The following is a 17,869-nucleotide window of genomic DNA, read 5'->3' as shown; positions in this document are numbered from 1 at the left end:
ATGCAACACTTTGTAGAATATGCAGTCCAATAAATCTCATTTGGTACTTTGAATACTTGGTACTTGGTACTGTGAAAGGTACTTTTCACATGAAAAGTACCTTTTGAAAACTGACAACCTCTAAGCAGGAATTAAATATACTTTTCATTAGGTTTACATTTTTGTATTGAAAATGTTTTTTTAATAGTCTGATGTAATATTTTAATTCTAAATGTCAGGTTTCCATTACCTGTAAGTGGAAAATCATCAAAATTAACAGTAATACAGGCTTTCATATATCCATCTATGTGTAATTAATAATGTGTCTAACTTAGTGATACACTCCAGAAATAAAATTACTTTTTAATAATATTTTTTTATATATTGAATGGTTATATAAATATCAGTACATATTCAGTTTATTAATCACAAAAGGAAATTAAATGTTGCTGTAATATATGTAACACATGTCTCTTCAAAGAGTCTCCATTGCAACGAATCTGAAGGTTTTGACTGAAGACACTATTGTTGTGTAGCTGTTTCGTAGAGTAACGGTCTGTACCAATATGATACATGAAAAAAGTGCAGAATTGACTCAAAACATTTCTTTAAAAAAAAAATACAGACATAAATGTTCTGAATTACAAATTTATTTGATAATTCTGCACCAGTACAGCAAACTTAAATACACCAACAGCTTCACAAACTTGGTCAAATGTGTAAAAACCACACAACTTTAAATTGTTCAGTCAGTGCAGTTGGTCAAACATGTAAAAATAAACCGCAACAAACCTTTCAAATCTTTAAAAAACTTCAATTAGGAATATAAAATAAATACAGCATGACGTAGATCTGCCCTTATAGATCGTGCGTTGTAACCGATACTTGATGTGGAATTTTTTCAATATCGGCACCAATACAGATATTAATATCGGATCTCTACTTCTCCATGATGGAAATACACATTGAAACATCTGGAAAAATATTTTTTATTTTAGTAATTGTTTAATACTTTAGCAAGTTATTTTACTAATAAACTGTTTTCAATCTAAGAAATTAAAAACTCTACTTCTGTTCATTAGGTTTATCAAACATTATTATCCTTGAGAAACAGTTTTGTATTATATTAAAGCTCATCAAATATGGGTCCTACATGTTTGTGCGTTTCTTTTCGAGCCTTCGGTAGCTGTCCTCCTTGATCTTTGCCCGCTGAAACCTGCTGATTTCAGAGGGAATTGTGTGGCTCAGCCTGAAACCACCACTCCACGTTGCTCCAGGTCAGCCTGCAGCTCTTCAGATGTTTTTTCTTGCTTTTGTTCAATCAGTTCCAACCAAAACTTTAAGGTCTAACTCAAGAGATTTAATGTTTTGATGACTTTTATACTTTTTAGCATTGCAAAGAACAGCACAGTTTGAAAAAAATAACGAGTTTAAGAAACATTTTTGAGATTTTTCTCTCCCACATTCTGGCTTTCATTGTCAGTGTGGAAAAGTGAATCAATTGTTAACTAGAACACTGAGTGCGAAGAGCCTGTTGCTTTATTTCAACAAATTATAAAAGAAATTCACAGTTAATTTTATTTGTCTTTCTGCATATATTAACTTTAGTTTAGTCTTCAGCGCCTGCAAGGCTTTTATGCAACTATTTCCCTTTCTACTGAGACAAGAACAAGTAGCTTACAGCTGGGCGGATGCGTTTTCTTGAACAGCGGCATGCTTGTCTTTGAAGCATTTCCCACTCAGCATTCTTTGTGGTTGTGTCAGTGACTCTGATCCATCCACAGTTATCATTAATGAGACATTAACATCACGCAACAAGCCTCATCGGTGCCTACATAGGTTCAGGCAAGGACATGAATCTCAGATGTACTTAGAGCTACAAAGACGGTCAGATGTGATTTTTCTAGTGTCTCTACTGAGTGCTGCCAGTGAATGAAGAGCGATGGAGAGGACGGTGCAGTGAAGAGGGATGGCTCTCAGTGGGTCAGCCCAAAAGCCCTGACCCCAGGAGGATTTGATGCCATTTTCCCACGCAGGGAGTCGACCTGAGAGGAGCTCGTTAACAACATCTGCCCCATTTCAGGGAGATTAACCCCCGTCCCCAACTCCCCCGCACCTCAACAGCCTCGTCCACTCACACACCACTCTGCTGTCAATCCAAGAACCTCAAACAGGTTATGGACAGGCCCTCCCATATTCAAGGATACCAGCCAAAAAAAAAAACAGCCCACTGCAATCTCAATCTATCATTGGAATCCTGACCCGCAGTGAGGCGTTCATCCATTACACCCAGACCACGCCAATTTCTGATCTGCACATCAGGGGAGTTGCTAGATCGCAGACTGCGATTAAATCGAAGGTTTGAGGGTGGAAGGCGTGCTCCGCCTACAGAGTTGCCCAGCCGGTCGGTGCAGGTGAATTAGTGATGTCACAAACGTCCTCCTGTCAAGCAGATTTGTGTAATGAGTTTTTCCACTCATCACACTGACGTAAACGGGGACACTTGGCACACACTTCTTGTGCTTTTACCACCTTTTTTTCTCCCTGTGTACTCGCACAAGATGTGCAACTGGCAGGACATGTTCTGACATAATTTGAGGAGAGAGTGTGAAAAACAGGGCTGACTGATCAACGTGGCCCATGGCGAGAGCCCTCCGTGTGACAGGTAGACGCATAGTGGTGAAATCCTCTGGGAATCTCCTGAATCCGTGTACTACAGGGCTATAATTAGGTTAGTTTTTGGAGAGGGGGTTAAACAAACAGGGGCTGTGAGGTCATATGCAGATGGAAGTGGGATATGCCTGCACTTGCTGAGTGGGCACAGAGCTCCACAGGACAGGGGAGAGAGGCCCTCTGGGCACTCAGCATGTGGGGGGATGAGGGATGGGATGTTTTAAAGGCAAATTCAGATCAACTAACTGTCAGAATATTCAAACACAATCCATACATATTCACACTTTACCCCTAAACATCATCTTTAACTCCTAATCTAGTGTTGGAGGGAAACAAACAGAATTTCTCTCCACATTTCAAACAGAAACTTCAACTTTTTATCCTAAATGTATCCCCAATATCTCAGTGTAGAGTGGATACTTTCCTGAAGTTTGATAACTGACCACTAACCTTTGCTCTGTCCACACACTTCTGAGGAGCAGCGGCAGAAAAGCTGCTTAATTTCAACAACAAAAAAAAGGGAGTTTGAGAGTGCGATTAGGTGACGGGTGGCTGCTGGCACGCTAGAGTGACTTAAACCCTGTCAGTGAATGCAGGGAGGTCTGGATAATCTTTCTCTCCACAAAGGTACGTGGGGTCTAATCCGGGCTGCTGCACTGAGCTATATGGATCCAGTTCTGCAGGGAGTGTGGGAAGGCCGGCAGGGCCATGCTGTTTCGGCCCTCTTTGTGATGGCAGATTATTTATCCTTAGGTACACTCCAACAGCAGGCTGGCCCATTCTTCCATGCACCTGTGTATAATAGTAACACAGCAGCAAAGAGTGTGGCTATAGTTATAGATGCTGTGCAAGCTTAGTGCACTCTGATAATTAAACTAAATTAAGCATAGATTACAGGATGTTACAGCCATACCTAGTTTTATGGGATGTTTCTCTTATTCACATGTTAAACTTATGATTAATAATTCTGTATGATAATTAACTTTTTAATCAAAATATTTTATGCTGTACAAATATCTAAAAGGTCTACATTGTAGTGTAGCTGAGATCAAATGCAGAAACAGAACTTTTCAAAACTATTTCTACTTCAACGCTTTATATTTTAAGACTGAAGAGACTTGTTTTTATTTTTTTATATCTGAAATGATTATATAATGTTCTCAAAATATTAAAATAAGTTTAGCTCTAGAGAGCCTACCTATGTACAGTGCACAAAAAAGCACTAAAGGTCAACTTTCGTGTCTGATAGATGCTGCATTTTGATTGCAAAACGGCTAAATTTGAGGAGAAACAAAAGTTGTTAACGGCGCCAACTTTTTGGAAATTAAAACTTTAATATAGCTGAAGGATCTGTAGCTTGTAAATGAAGTACTGTGAATAAATAATGTTTTTCAGTTTTTAGAAAAAGAAAAAAAGCAACAACAAAGAGTTAAATTAGTATTTTCCTTAAAAAAATTTTATAAAACTTTCTCTTTTTGGAAAACCAAATTATTTGCTCCACTTTTAATGTCACATTTGTTAAAACTGTAAAATCTTTACAGATTTTTAACGAAAAATTGTGTGAGATTACCTTTTAAGATGTTAAATAAAAACACTGGTTTAGTTTATGTACACTTTAAAAGATATAATATTTAAATACAGCAGAATTTTTATATATATAAATATTTATATTATATAGCCAGTTAATTCAATTTTAAACTTCTCCTTATTTTGCACACAAAACACTGAGTCACAAAATTACGTTTCGTAAAAATTTATTCAGCTTTTAAGAATAGAGGATGGTCTTAAAATATGTAGAAACGTCAGTTTAAATAAACCTTTTTTTCGTTCAGGATAAATGGGTAAACATGACACTGTCAAAATAACCATCACAGAACAAAACAAATTTACAAAAAACAAAAATTAAAAAAAAGTTCTTGAATAGTCTCACGGGTTGCACAAGCTAGAGGAGGGAAAAACAGAAATCTTGCTATAAATAAAACTTGCGTTTGCGACCGGCACAGTCTTAACATTTCATTTAAACCTAGTTCATGTTGGGAAGGAAATAAAAATAAAAACAGAAAGGGACTACAAAGGTTGTGAACACAGTGGAGATGACTGACATTCTACAAATTAAGTGTAAACATTTATGAACAGACTGTCCATCCAGCTTTTTTTTCTGAAATACGCCAGCCCCTACACGAGGCCACATGCCTTTTCAAAGAGAGAAAATATGGCATTTATTTAAAATATAGAAGTCCAATTCTTCTACACAGGTTGATTGCTTCTACTTGTGATGAAAAGCCTCGGCGGAGCTGGGCTCAGCGTTCAGTTTGGGTCCATTTAAAGTTCATCAAACGGACGAGTCAGGATTTTCAGATAAAACTGTTCTTGAACGATTCTGCTGAACGTTCTTTCTGCAGCAACCAAAAGAAGTTCAAGTATCCGAAGTACATTTTTTTAAAGTCTTTCTTTATTATTATTATTATTATTACTATTTATTATTCAGATGTGGGTGAGAGGTAGCGTCCCGTTGACGCCAGTCCCTGCGGTCTGATAGTGTGGATGGACGCTGTGTAACCGGCTGCTCTGCAGGGAGGAATGCTCCGCGCTGTCCCCGCCGGGGGGCAGGTACATGCTGATCATGTCCCTCAGGTCCCCCAAGCACGCCCGCTGAGAGTGGGACGTGATGGCCGGCGGCGGCGAGCTCGGCTCCGTCTTACACACGGACGCCATGGAACTCAGCCCCATGGCGCTGGTGGTCTGTTGCGTGTACGCCGGGGACATGCTGTAGGTGGACGCCGCGTTCATGTAGGTCTGCGCCGAGGACATCATCGGGTACTGAAGGCCGGCCATCTCGTACCGGTGCATCTGCTGGATCTGCGGGCTGTTCATGCTGTGATGTTGAGGGTAGGCCAGCTGGTCCTGCATCAGGGAGTACGCGCTGTTTGTCCAGCCGTTCATGTGCGCGTATCCGTCCATCCTCTGGCCCACCGACACCGAGTTGTTGACGGCGTTGGATCCTGGCGCCAGCAGTCCCCCAGGCAGAGAATACTTGTCTTTCTTGAGCAAGGTCTTGGTCTTCCTGCGGGGCCGGTATTTATAATCCGGGTGCTCCTTCATGTGCATCGCCCGTAGACGCTTGGCCTCGTCAATGAACGGCCTTTTCTCGGCGTCGGTCAGAAGTTTCCAGTCAGCACCGAGCCGCTTGCTTATTTCAGAGTTGTGCATTTTGGGGTTTTCTTGAGCCATCTTCCTCCGCTGGCCCCTGGACCAGACCATGAAGGCGTTCATCGGCCGCTTCACCCGCTCCTGGTCGCTGGCGCTGTTGTTCTTTGCGCCCGGCGCCGAGCCCGAGTTGGACTGCGGGAGCGGGGTCTTGATCTCGGTTTCCATCATGTTATACATTCAGGCGACTTTTAACGATCACTCACATGCACATGGAAAAAATGGATCAAAAGTTCACAAACCCTCTCCAAAGAAAAAGTCAAAGAGAACGCCAAAAAGTTCTGCCTGAAGCGACGAATGTGTGTGCAGGTGCGTCTCTGGTTTGTGTCCGCTCAGAGCAGCTCCGTTCCTCTCGGCTCTCAAACACAAGTCTGTAACTTGTTCGCCAAGCTCGTGCGTTAATAGGCCCATGAGGCCGGATCATGTGATGTGGCTTGACAGACTGACAATGAAAGGCAGCGGACCAATCAGCGCGCAGCTCCAACCGGAGAGCGCATCCGTGCGTTTTGGGTTGGAGGAGGAGGGAAAGAGGAGAAGATTTAAAACTGGAGCGCACTTCAGCAACAAGAGCGCAGAAATTTCAGCATTTAGAAGCTGAGGATGGAGAATACTGAGGGGAAAATGAAGGGACTTGTTTTCGTATTCATTTTGGTTTTATTCCAGAGAAAATAATGATGTGGGATTTTTTTATTTTGGGCGGCATTAGTAGCTGTAGTATTATTAACTAGACTTTTTATTTCTGAAGATTAGTGTTATGAAACGAAGAGTAGATTTGTGGTGATTTAAATATAAATGTAGTTTGGAATTGGAAAATTTAGCCCCACTGGGTTACATTTGTTGCAGGTTTAAATTAATAGTAAAATGATACATAATTCAAAAGAAAAGCGAGAAAATTATATTAAGTTTAAATGAATATTTTAAATGTTTAATCCACTTTAAAATTACTTTCTGAAATTCAATCAGACCAATTATTTATTTATTTCAGCAATATTTGCAGTAGATTCATCATTTTTGTTTTAGACTAATTTAAACCGACTCGACTATTTTACTCATTAAATTTTAGACACCATATTGGGATGACCTGGAATTTTTAGTATGAGCCTTTCAGCGTTTTAGAACAGAGTTGTGCTATTTTTTGTTTTGGTTTTTGTTGAATTTCCAATGGATCAATTTCCTGTCAACATATACAATCTTTGCAAGGATAAAATTATCTAACTTTTTCTAAAGCATGCAAAACGATTTTAGAGTTTCATTCATGAAAGCCACTACCTATCTTGATTTTTATTCAGTTCCACTATTTAAATTGATCATCCTTTCATGAAATATAGACTGAATCTGTGCTGCGTTCAGGGACCTTTTATTTGGAACTCTAATACATGAACGACCTCTTGTGGATGAGAAGGGCTCTTTCTTTTTTGGCCCCATGAGGAAAAGTTTAGTTGAGCACTTTTAAACCCTGTCGGCTGCTGTTTGCAGTCTTGTTTTCCCACACAACAATCAGCGTGGAGAGCCCTCCCTTTGCTTTTTTATTTGCATGTGTCGCCTTTACAAACGACCATCAGCCACCGAAACCAAACCCAAGTGCGTATCATTTCACACCTGCTAATGAACCCGACGCGAATCGACCATCGAGAATGAGCTATTAACACCTGAGTATCTGCGGGAGCTCTTCTGTAGGCTGCGTTTTAGGGCGAAATCGCCTCCTGGGGGTTTTACAGGACAGAAATGCAGCTACTGTTGGGCCATCCGCGGGCCCAACAGTAACACGGGAAACGCGCATAAAGCAAATTAAACGCACGTTTTGTTTTGTTTTTATTATTGTGATAAAACAAAGAATAAAGCCAAGACGCCTTCCTGATTCAAACTGAAATTGATTTAATTTTCTTTAACAAATAAAAAGTTAATTTTCTGTCCTGCCAAAAAATTTTGAAGTTAAATCTCCTTAAACAATTTAGCAAAATCTACTGACAGCTGAAATCAGACAAAACTAAATCAGAATCACGCACGAATGGTTTTGCAAAAAAAAAAAAAAAAGGGAAAAATTATTCTGTTGCCAAATTGTGGGGATAGATCCCACTTTATTCGTCTTGAGTCATAGTCGTTGTAAATCCACTCAAAAAGAGAGACATCACCGCACGGATTCCATTTTCCCGTTCAATGGGGCGTGACAAACAGCGCGGGAGCAATAAAACTAACGCCCAATTAGTAGTCATCTAATTCTCGGGGACCGGTTATTTGTTTATCTGCGCAAATCTCAATACTGATCCGCTTGTAATCTCCTTATGGAAATTGACCGGTAGCAGAGAGAGAGAGAGAGAAAGAGAGCGGGAGAGTGAGAGAGAGAGAGAGAGAGAAACCCAGTCAGGAGTAACCCGGAGTTTGATAATGAGGCCCTCTGTGCAGCTAATTTCCTAATTAAGGAACGGAGGGACCACCAGCACAGTCTGCTCCGATTCAGGCTCAACAAGCCCTGAGGGGTCTCTCAGGGCGCTCTGCTGCTCAGTGTTGGGAAATATGTGGAAGTCTTGACTTAAACCTCAGTCCTGATTAAAACGTGTATTTCCTCTTTTTTTCAAATTCAAAATCGAGCGCACAAAGCGTAAAATCAACGCTTTACCCTGAAGTAAATCAGTCGCAACTATATCTATGTTTTTTAAGGTTAGTATGTTATTAAATTTTGACTTATTTGCAACTTGACTACACAGTTATTCATTATTTTAGACTCTTTATGCCCTTAAAAATACATTAAATATCTGCAATTGTTTGTTTTTGTTTATTTGGCGGCTTTATTTATATGTTGCATGAATTTGGTCCGTTTTATTAACACACATTACAATAAAATAACCCCGCACACACTCTAAATATTAGCCAATTCTCAAGTCGACAATAGTCATACTTTTCTACATTTTTTTGTGTCTGGAATCAGTAACTTTTTTCGTGTTTTGTTTTCAGCTCGGTGACCGGCGGACGGAGCCCCTTTGAGAAACAGTAATTAACAAAGAATAGCTTTTCAATTACAGTCACAATGGAGACTGTCTCATTAAGATTTGCATGATTTTTTGAGGAGGGGGCTGGGGGGACACCGGGAATGCAAATGAAGATGCAATTTACGCATGGTCTGCTGTTCCCTTTGTGCGGCGTGAATGGCTGCGTCCTCCCAGTTCAGCTCAGGTAAAAATAATATTCACGGGTCATTTAAAGGAATAAAAGTGTTGGTCTTATCGCCTCTTTGTCGCACAAAGCTGCGCTGGTAGTCCTAATGATAATTGGACTCATCTGACTAGTAAGAGCTGCAGTTGGTCATATAAAAATGATGCAGTTTAATGTTCATGATGTTTAATGCTATAATCTGTAAGGCAGAATCACTGAACATTTTAACTCTGCTCCCTGCCACGTGTAATATCACCTCTATGAGTTTTGATTTATGTAGCAGGTAGAATACCCAGATGTTGTTCTAGGAAATTAAGACATTGATGGTGTGATAAAGTCAACAGGTATTGTCAGATCTGGAGTACATTTTTGTATTTTATCTCATCAAAGCTTTAAAAGTCAAAGTATTTATCTATCAAAACTGTTTATGTCTTTAATTAGAGGATACTAATTATTCCATAAAGCTTTCATTTTTAATGTCTTAATCAAATGTGCTCCTTTTTGTATCATCTCATCCAGCTAAATATTAATGAATACAAAATATTTTTAAGATCTTCTAGGGAAATGGGTCCACACATTGGGGTTGAGACCCCTGTGGGAGCCGTGAAACACCAGGTGAGGGGTCTTCAGAACTTTATTTTAAATGTCAAATCTGAAATCTGAGATTTAAAAAAATTATATAACGGTTTGGGAGACTGCTTTTGTCCTGAAACTCTGGTTTGATCAGCTTTTTGTAGCTTTTGTATGTTAAACACTCTGAAAGAAAAGTGACCTGTCAGGTTCACCCGGGATGAGTTTTCTATTGCTGGATCGTTTGTGTCAGTGAGGAATAGGCATTCCCCATTCCCTTATGTTGTGCTGAGTGCAAGCAGTATAAGAAAATATGCCAGTGCACTGTGGCTTTTTAATGATGCTGAAGAAAAAAGGCGTCTGATTCACAGCTATTGACTTTGTGCTAAATAAAAGATATATTTTCTTATTTTTAAGGGATCTTCTGTGATCAACTTTAGTTCAAAATCTAAAATACTTAAACTAGTAGAACAGATGAAACCTAAACTGAATTATTCTGTCCTGACAAGTATTTGTTTTTTACAAACTGAGATTAAGATTGTTTTAATCTACATTTTGCATGCATAAATATTAAACTGGATTAGATTTCGTGACTGTTGATTTTCTGATTGAATGTAAATGTAAACAGTTCTGCTATCTTTGCCAGGTCCCTCTTGAAAAATAGATTTTATATCTCAGTGAGGATGTTTATCTGGTTAAATAAATGTTATTATTACACAACATAATAACTATAATATTATCAATGCTTCAAAATTAATTGATACCACCTTAGATTGAAGTAAGTCTAAATCTGCAATGTTTAGACTAGTCAAAACTGAAATGAGTTCAATTCAGAGAGATAGTTTATTAAAAACACATAGCTGTGGTCCATTATAGAGATAATATATATATATATAAATAATATATATTTATATATATATATATATACATATTAGATATGTAGAAAATTAGAGTACTTTTCCAGTCTCTGTTTCATTATCTATGCAAGTGCTTAATAAATTAGTTTATTATAATGCTGAATTACAAGATAATAATAAATCAGAATACAATCAAAATTAAATTTATTTTAGTGACTTAATTCAAAAAATAAAACTTGTATTCTATAAATTAATTATTCAAAGTTACTTTTTCACCAATCACTTACATTTCAAGCATTTATTTCCTTTAAGGTGATTACGTTATAGAAATTGTTCATTTTTGTCTATTAAGATATCAGACCAATAAAAAGGACATTTAATGACAAAATGCTGACCTACTGAAAAGTGTATCCATTCACTGTAGAGTACAGCCATTCCATACTTGGTCGAGGCTCCTTTTGCATGAATTAGTGCATTGATACAGTACATCTGTCTGTGGTGGATATTACAGTTCTGATATCCGATCAAACTCTTGACTGGATTTGATTCACGATCCTCTAAAGCAAAAATGTCAAACTCACTTCCTCAACAACCAATGCACCTGAATCCAATGGCTTTACCTCCGGCTGACAACCTCATTATTTGACTCTGGTATGTTGAAGCAGAAAAGTTACAAGATACTGGCTCTCATGGTCTGGAGTTTAAACCTTGTGCTCTAAATTCTGCGGTTATCTCTGCTGCTCAAGCACTTTATTTTAACCATATGTATTTTATTCCACTCAACTTTTCTTCAATATGTTTTGATACATGAACGGCCAGTGTCTTTAAATATTAGTACTTATAGCTTATTATCTATGTGGAGAGTTTCAATGACTTTCGGCTGGTCAACTGTCCTATCAGCATTATTGTCTATGCATAAGCCATAACAATAAATTCCTGTATATGAAAATATATTTTTTATATTGTTTTTTTTATATATTCAAATTATCCAAACATTTGCTGTAAAAAAAATTACAAATATATTATTCTGCATCTTATGATCTAAATAATAAAAGCTTAATTTTTTCTATTGAATTATTGAAATAAATGAACCTTTTTATGATGAAATCCTTATCTATGGATCAGAATCTGTAATTTTTTTAAAAATAACTGGTAATAAAATTAAGATTTTTTCAATGTCTAACATGATATTTTTTTATAAAGTTGATTAAAATCCATAAATTCACCTTATGCCTGAGAAAAGCAGGTCATTGTCCCCAACTGTTGGTCCATCTGAAGTACTGGAGGTTCAGTCATCAACAGAAGGAGCTATCACTCCAACCTTCAAACATAAAAGCAAAACACACAATCAGAAGACAGATGCATTGATTTTTTTTAGATTAAGTGTAGTGTGCACATCTGCCTGGAGGACTAATGGAGCACACTGCATTCCTCCCTCAGCAGTAAGAGATTCATTTGTGCTTCGTTTGCGGTGCTGGCCCACAAGTGTCATCCCCCGCACTCAAACGCTCACCTTGTACCACTATGAGGAATGCGAGCGTCTTACTTATCGACCTCTTCCCGCCTGAAACAACACACAAGAAAGCTGCTTCAAACTCCAGCTTCTTTTATTTTCCCTCCCTCAGCAGCCAAGCATGTCCTTCCTCATTATGTTCCTGTGTGTGAGGCCAAGGCTGCTGACACAGACCCAGTGTAATCTCTTTAACCCGCCACTGTCGCGAGCAGACAAGGCGTGACCACCCAGCGCCGTGCTCCATCTCACTCAGCCGAGAGGGGAACAGTTTTCTCACCTCATCACCTTTGGCTCATAGCTGCTTATCATTTTAGGGATGCACATTTCAAACACAGTCGATCACACGCACACAGACCCGGGGTTAATCGCTGCGACAAGGCCACTTTAGATAATCATGTGCAGCTGGGTGAAAATCCATTCTTACTGACCCTCCAGTTCCCATAATTGCCAAAAAGCATTTTTTCCCCCCCTGTGGTTATTGGCTAATGAAGCCAAATGAAATTATATCACAAGAGAGGAAATCAGTGGAGACATTTTTTGTCATAAAGATACAATGATTACTGACTCTTTGCTTTGCAGATTAGGGAAAACATATTCAAACATTTGGTATATGATGCGTTAAATGAAAACTAAAACATTAAATTACAGTAAATTATAAGACCCCGTCCATTAGAAGCTAATTTTAATTCACCTTAAATTAAGCAGAAAATTTCAGAAAATGTGTTTTTGCCTCAGAACCACTGGGTTAAGACACTTTTGAGCACCACATGACTTCCTTGTTTGTCCCTCTGGTCAGAACTTGACGCTGTAATCTGGGCACTTTGCTTCCAAGATTTTTACAAGCTGCATTTTGTCAGAAAGAAAATTTCATTTTAAATATTCTGCTGTTTGTTATGTTTTAAACAAAAGGAAAGAGAAATAAAATTTTATTTTGTGTACTATTTGATACATTTTAGGACTTTGTGGTCCTGCATTTATTATAGTTTCTCAAATAAAAAGCATATTAATTGTGTCTTAAATGACACACAGTAGAAATCCACTTGAAAACAGCTGACCCATATTTTACGTTTGTATTAAAATAGATGCAAATACACACATTCTCCATTAACGCTTTCATATTTAAATTATTTTTTATGACTCAGTTAAATGCAATTTTTTAAAAAAAAAGTCATATGCAATACTTTCTAGATTTTTTGCTTCCTGTCAGGTGAGTGTAGTCATCTTGGACTTTGACTTTCCACTAGAAGGTGGGAGGAATGTGTATGATTTGATACATCAGGCTTTTAAAGAAAGTATCAAAAAAATTTTTTTAGAGGTCTCAGAAATGTGTATCAAAAATTATATGTATGGAGTTATGAGATTAAATCATGGCTCTACATATGCAACAAAGGAAGTCAACGCTACAATTTGCAGATGCTTTTGTATTCTGAGCATCAAAGTTCTGATATCATTTTTATAATTACTTTATTTATTAAATAAATGACACTTGGAATAATAGTTTAATGTTAAAAATATTAGATTTGATTGTACTTTAAGGAAACAATTTAAGCAATTTTATGAGTATGTTTGGGTTGTTTGAATGGACTCTCTTACCTTCTTGAGTAAGGTTGACAAGAAAAGAATATAAAGTTAAAATGTAATAACATTGAAATATTTACTTAAAATATTGAAGAAGTTATTCATCAGAGAAGAAATGCAATTTTTAATTAAGATATGTTGACAATAATTTAGTTTTTAAATTCAAAATAAAACATGGCAACCATATAATAGATAGGATTTTAACAAGATCAAACTCTTTTGATCGCTTGTTGATTTATTTAAATTCAGCTTTAAGGTCCAGGAAATGTTTCGCAGCTTAGATACAAGCTGAAGAAATTATTAAATTCCTTTGAATTGTGACAATTTTAACAGATTTTCTTTATTTTCTACACAGCTAGTAAATTTGTCAACCTGTTTTGTGTTAGTTCAAGTTTCTCCTTTGGGGAGCGGGGAGCCGCAAAGATTGCTTACATGTTTGGCCAGCCCTGGTCTGGTGCCTGAAAAGTGAATGGCATTATCAACACCTCTATTTGATGATCACTTTAGGTGCAGTTATTCCCCGGCCAGTTAATTACAACACTCATTATTCCCTCATGTATCGGCCGAATCGTTGCCATGTTCGGTGTTTTTACTAAAACAAAGGAAACTTTCTCAGTTTTTTGTTTTGGGGAAAGTGCTGAATTGTCATGTTTTGCTTTGCACCGTGCCCGAGCAAGCGGCCCTCTTTTGTTTTAGCCATAATTGAGATCCCACTAATCTAGCTTCTTCTTCCCTTTTTTTAAAAATGAAACACTCCCTTTGTCAGGGCTTCATTAGTTTAAGATAATATTGTTAGAATCCACAATTAATTTGCAGTGTAACTGTAATTAATTAAATACACCCAATTTTGTAATATGATTAATGCCGCCAAGTTTGTTATCTGTATTCGCTTACAGAATGAAAATGTAACAGCACCAGAGCTGCTGAGCATTAATTGCAGAGGCTGGGAGCTTTTGGGAAGCAAAATTATAGGAGGTAATTTATTAAACCCATAAATAAGAAACAAACACGCATAAATTGATATATAAATCATGAATAACATAATGTGCAATCTAGTTCTGATTTGGGACAAAATGACTAATCTCTGCTGCATGCCAAGCACTTGATGGAGTAGATAGTGGTCATAAATTCAGTCACAGTCAAGGTCTCATTAAAACCGGCTTAATTTAATTAAGAGTTAGCCATCGCCCTCTAAATATATTAATTACCTTGAGCATGACGAGATAAGTGTGGCGATTACTGCGCGTTTCATTAAATCAAGTCTTCTGGGAGGAGAGCAAACTAAGGTGGGAAGCTGGCTGTGTTGACAAGATAATGGATGGGCTGGACTGAGATGAATTTGGTCACCTTGCTTCTGGTTGAGCGCAAAGAGGTGAGGCAGAGGACAACACTGCATAAAAAAATGTTTTTTTCCAACTTTATTAAATGTTATTATTATTATTATTAGTGGTGGTAATTGATTGTTTTTTCATATTTTATTTGAAAATGAAATAAAAATCAGAAAACTCATCATGCTTTGCAAAGTATGAAGAGAAAATCAAAAAAATTTCCTGGAGAGAATGTTAAGAAAAAGTCATAATTTTCTTTGCATGCTAAGTCTTATTTCAATAACTTGATTTGTTCTTACAATTATACTAAATTTTTTTTTTTTTTCCTTTCTTGGTGGACTTCCAAGGTGGCGCTTGTACTGGAAGTCCATGTCAGCAACACTTAAAACATAAGAAAAAAACAGAATTGGAAATCTCTAACAAAACATTTCTTCTTCTTTTCTGTGCAGCCCTAAAACAGTCCATTGTGTCAGATCCCTCTTACATCAAAATTTATTTCTCACCAACACCTAGGAGCTAGATTGCCGTGCCGCCTGTTTGCGCTCGCACAAAGACGCCTCCGACAAATACGGAGCAGAAGTGTGCCGAGGGGTGCAGAAGCAACGGCTCATTGCCCCACAGACTGATATGTCAATGAAACATACAAGACGCTGCCGGTTGCAATGGGGAGATTTCCAGCCTCTGCTCCTCTCCTGGCTGACAGCAGGACAAAGAGCCTAAGCTACTATTATCTGGAAGCAAGCCTCTCATTCCTGCTTTCATCCTTTTCTTTAAGAGTACAAACATAGATATGGAGCTCTGCTTAAAGTCACTGATGCATCCAGCCTGGATGAGCCTTAAGCAGGTGAGTCAGGCTGGATATTGTTGAAATGTCAGAAGGGTTGTAAATGAAGGGGCTTCCTTTAGGTTTAGTTGCACAGTTTCTGATCACAATAACATCAGGTCAAACAGGCCAAGCATGAAAAATACATTATTTCCACATGTGAAGCAATGCAACAACTTCACAAATTCAGTACATGAACTCAGAGAGCACAAAGCTCCCCAACGCCGCCGTCTTCCTGAACGCCCCCTCCCTCTTCTCTCCTCTCCTTCCCACTAACCTCCTCCCACTCTGACCAGAAAAAAATCCAGGAAACTCACCGAGCTCTCACTGGTCCCAAGGCTGCTGCTGCTGCTTCTGTCTTTCAGTTCCTCTTCTGGTCCCACCATCAATAGCCGACTGTCAGCAGGCCCAGAAGCAGGACTCTATGGACAGAAAGATGGCAAGCTCAGAGTCGAGCCTCGGCCTTTCAAATGGTACAACCGAGGCGCAGAGGAGAAATATGAAACGTTGCGAGTGTTGGGCAGTCACTTCTTTGGGCCGTGCACACTGCAGCTGAGCTCTCCCTGCTCTGGGACCCATCTCTTTCAGCCAAGATTGCTTCATACAAAAGTTGACAATGCACCACTGAAAGCCATTGTTGATATTCAACATTTTTTAAATAGCTGAGCAGAATAGACAACATGGCAGGCTGCAAAACTTGGCAAGGAAACTGACCTGGAGCTGCCCGTTTGAAAGGGTTGCCTCGCTGGGTGAGAGAAGAGAGGGCTATTGTATTAAAAAAAAAAATCGAGGTAGGGAGAGCTGGTGTGAAAGAGTCGGAAAAAACAAAACATCTCCCATCCCTGGAGAGTGGAGCATTACGCTTTATGTGCAGCAGGAAGAAGACAATCACTTTTCACAGTCACAAGCATATATGCATTACCAAGAGGGAGCAGGACAATGAAGTCAATGCAATCCAATCCATTTTAAAGCAGGATATTACGTTTCTGGCTCTTCATAAATAAATATCAGCATGTAAGAGGTAAATCTTAGTGCCAGCACAACGGAACCAGAAGTTCCAACATTTTTATTTTTTCACCCAGCTTTGCTCTGGCTTGGCAAAGATTCAGTGGAATGTCCTGCAGAGAGTCGTCTATCTCTCTAACATTGCATGGATGGGAATGATGCTGCCTGACGCAGGCGATGGTGTTCTGTTTCCATCATTGTTGAGCTGACAGCGCCACAGATTGATATGGACATTTAAGACGCCTTTAACTGCACATATGTCAGAGCATCACAGTGCCGCTCGTGCCTGGGGAGATATTAATACATCTGATGTAGGTGTGAAAGTGTGTGTGCGTGTGTAGGCGGGGTTGGGCGTGCGTGTGTGTGTGGGAGTGTGTGTGTGGTGGGCCTGAGGCAGATCCCAGTGTTATGTTCCCAGTGTTATGTTGTAGTGAGACACAAGGGTGTCTCACTACAACATAACTGCAGTATGTCTCACTATGTTGTAGTGAGACATAGTTGTGTTGTAGTGAGACACAAGGTGTCTCACTACAACATAACACCCTTGTGTCTTGTAGTGAGAGCAGGATGGGAGGAGCAGAGTGTGAGTGATTAATGTGTGAACAAACACATTGATCGCCTTTAACTGCACTGCAAAAACACAATCTTACCACATATTATGGTAGTTTCTAGTGCAAGTATCTTAGTACACTGGAAATAAAATAAAAACTATCTTACAAGAAAGTGTTTAGTATGGAAGAGGATTAGGGCCACCGAAAAAAAAAAAAAAGAATTCTGAGATTAAAGTCAGAATTCTGAATTTCTGACTTTAATCTCAGAATTCTGACTTTAATCTTAGAATTCTGACTTCAGTCAGAATTCTTTTTTTTTTTTTTTTTTTTTTGCGGTGGCCCTAATCCTCTTCCGTAGTTTAGGAAGATATAGTACACTTGAAATATATTTTAAGTAAATGATTTTTTAATAATAATGAAAACCTTACACTGGCAAATCATTAAATTTATAACAAGACATTTTCCCTTTGTTACAAGTGAAATAATCTGCCAATGTATTGAGTTATATTTGCTATTATTTACTTAAAACATCTCTCTACAGCTTGCTGAAAAGGTACTTATAAGTTAGTTGTGTCTTTTTTTCAGTGTTCTAAGATATTTGATTGTGAATATCTCTGAAAAGACAACATACATTT

The 17,869-nt window shown here is 38.3% G+C and overlaps 1 protein-coding gene and 1 long non-coding RNA gene across 3 annotated transcripts in view; both read right to left on the bottom strand.

Moving 5' to 3' along the window:
* Positions 1-16,216, bottom strand: part of LOC111607171 — a 54,254-nt gene extending 38,038 nt beyond the window's left edge. For both annotated transcript variants that reach the window (XR_002752317.1, XR_002752318.1), the window contains exons 1-2: positions 15,996-16,216; positions 11,663-11,757 (exon numbers count right to left, since the gene is read on the bottom strand). This is a non-coding gene — a long non-coding RNA (uncharacterized LOC111607171). The remainder of the gene's footprint in view (positions 1-11,662; positions 11,758-15,995) is intronic.
* Positions 4,396-6,374, bottom strand: LOC102231761 (transcription factor Sox-3). The gene has a single exon (XM_005799502.3). It carries the CDS (start codon positions 6,037-6,039, stop codon positions 5,137-5,139), a length of 903 nt encoding a protein of 300 aa, XP_005799559.1. The 5' UTR covers positions 6,040-6,374; the 3' UTR covers positions 4,396-5,136.
* Positions 16,217-17,869: the final 1,653 nt, after the last annotated feature.

Source organism: Xiphophorus maculatus, chromosome 23 (assembly GCF_002775205.1).
Source record: "Xiphophorus maculatus strain JP 163 A chromosome 23, X_maculatus-5.0-male, whole genome shotgun sequence".
Taxonomy (NCBI): domain Eukaryota; kingdom Metazoa; phylum Chordata; class Actinopteri; order Cyprinodontiformes; family Poeciliidae; genus Xiphophorus; species Xiphophorus maculatus.
The sequence above is the reverse complement of the archived record's forward strand: the minus strand, read 5'-3'. Positions and strand labels throughout refer to the sequence as shown.

Excerpts from the sequence above, each read along its gene's own strand:
- LOC102231761 (XM_005799502.3), bottom strand. The coding sequence starts at position 6,039 with ATGTATAACATGATGGAAACCGAGATCAAGACCCCGCTCCCGCAGTCC.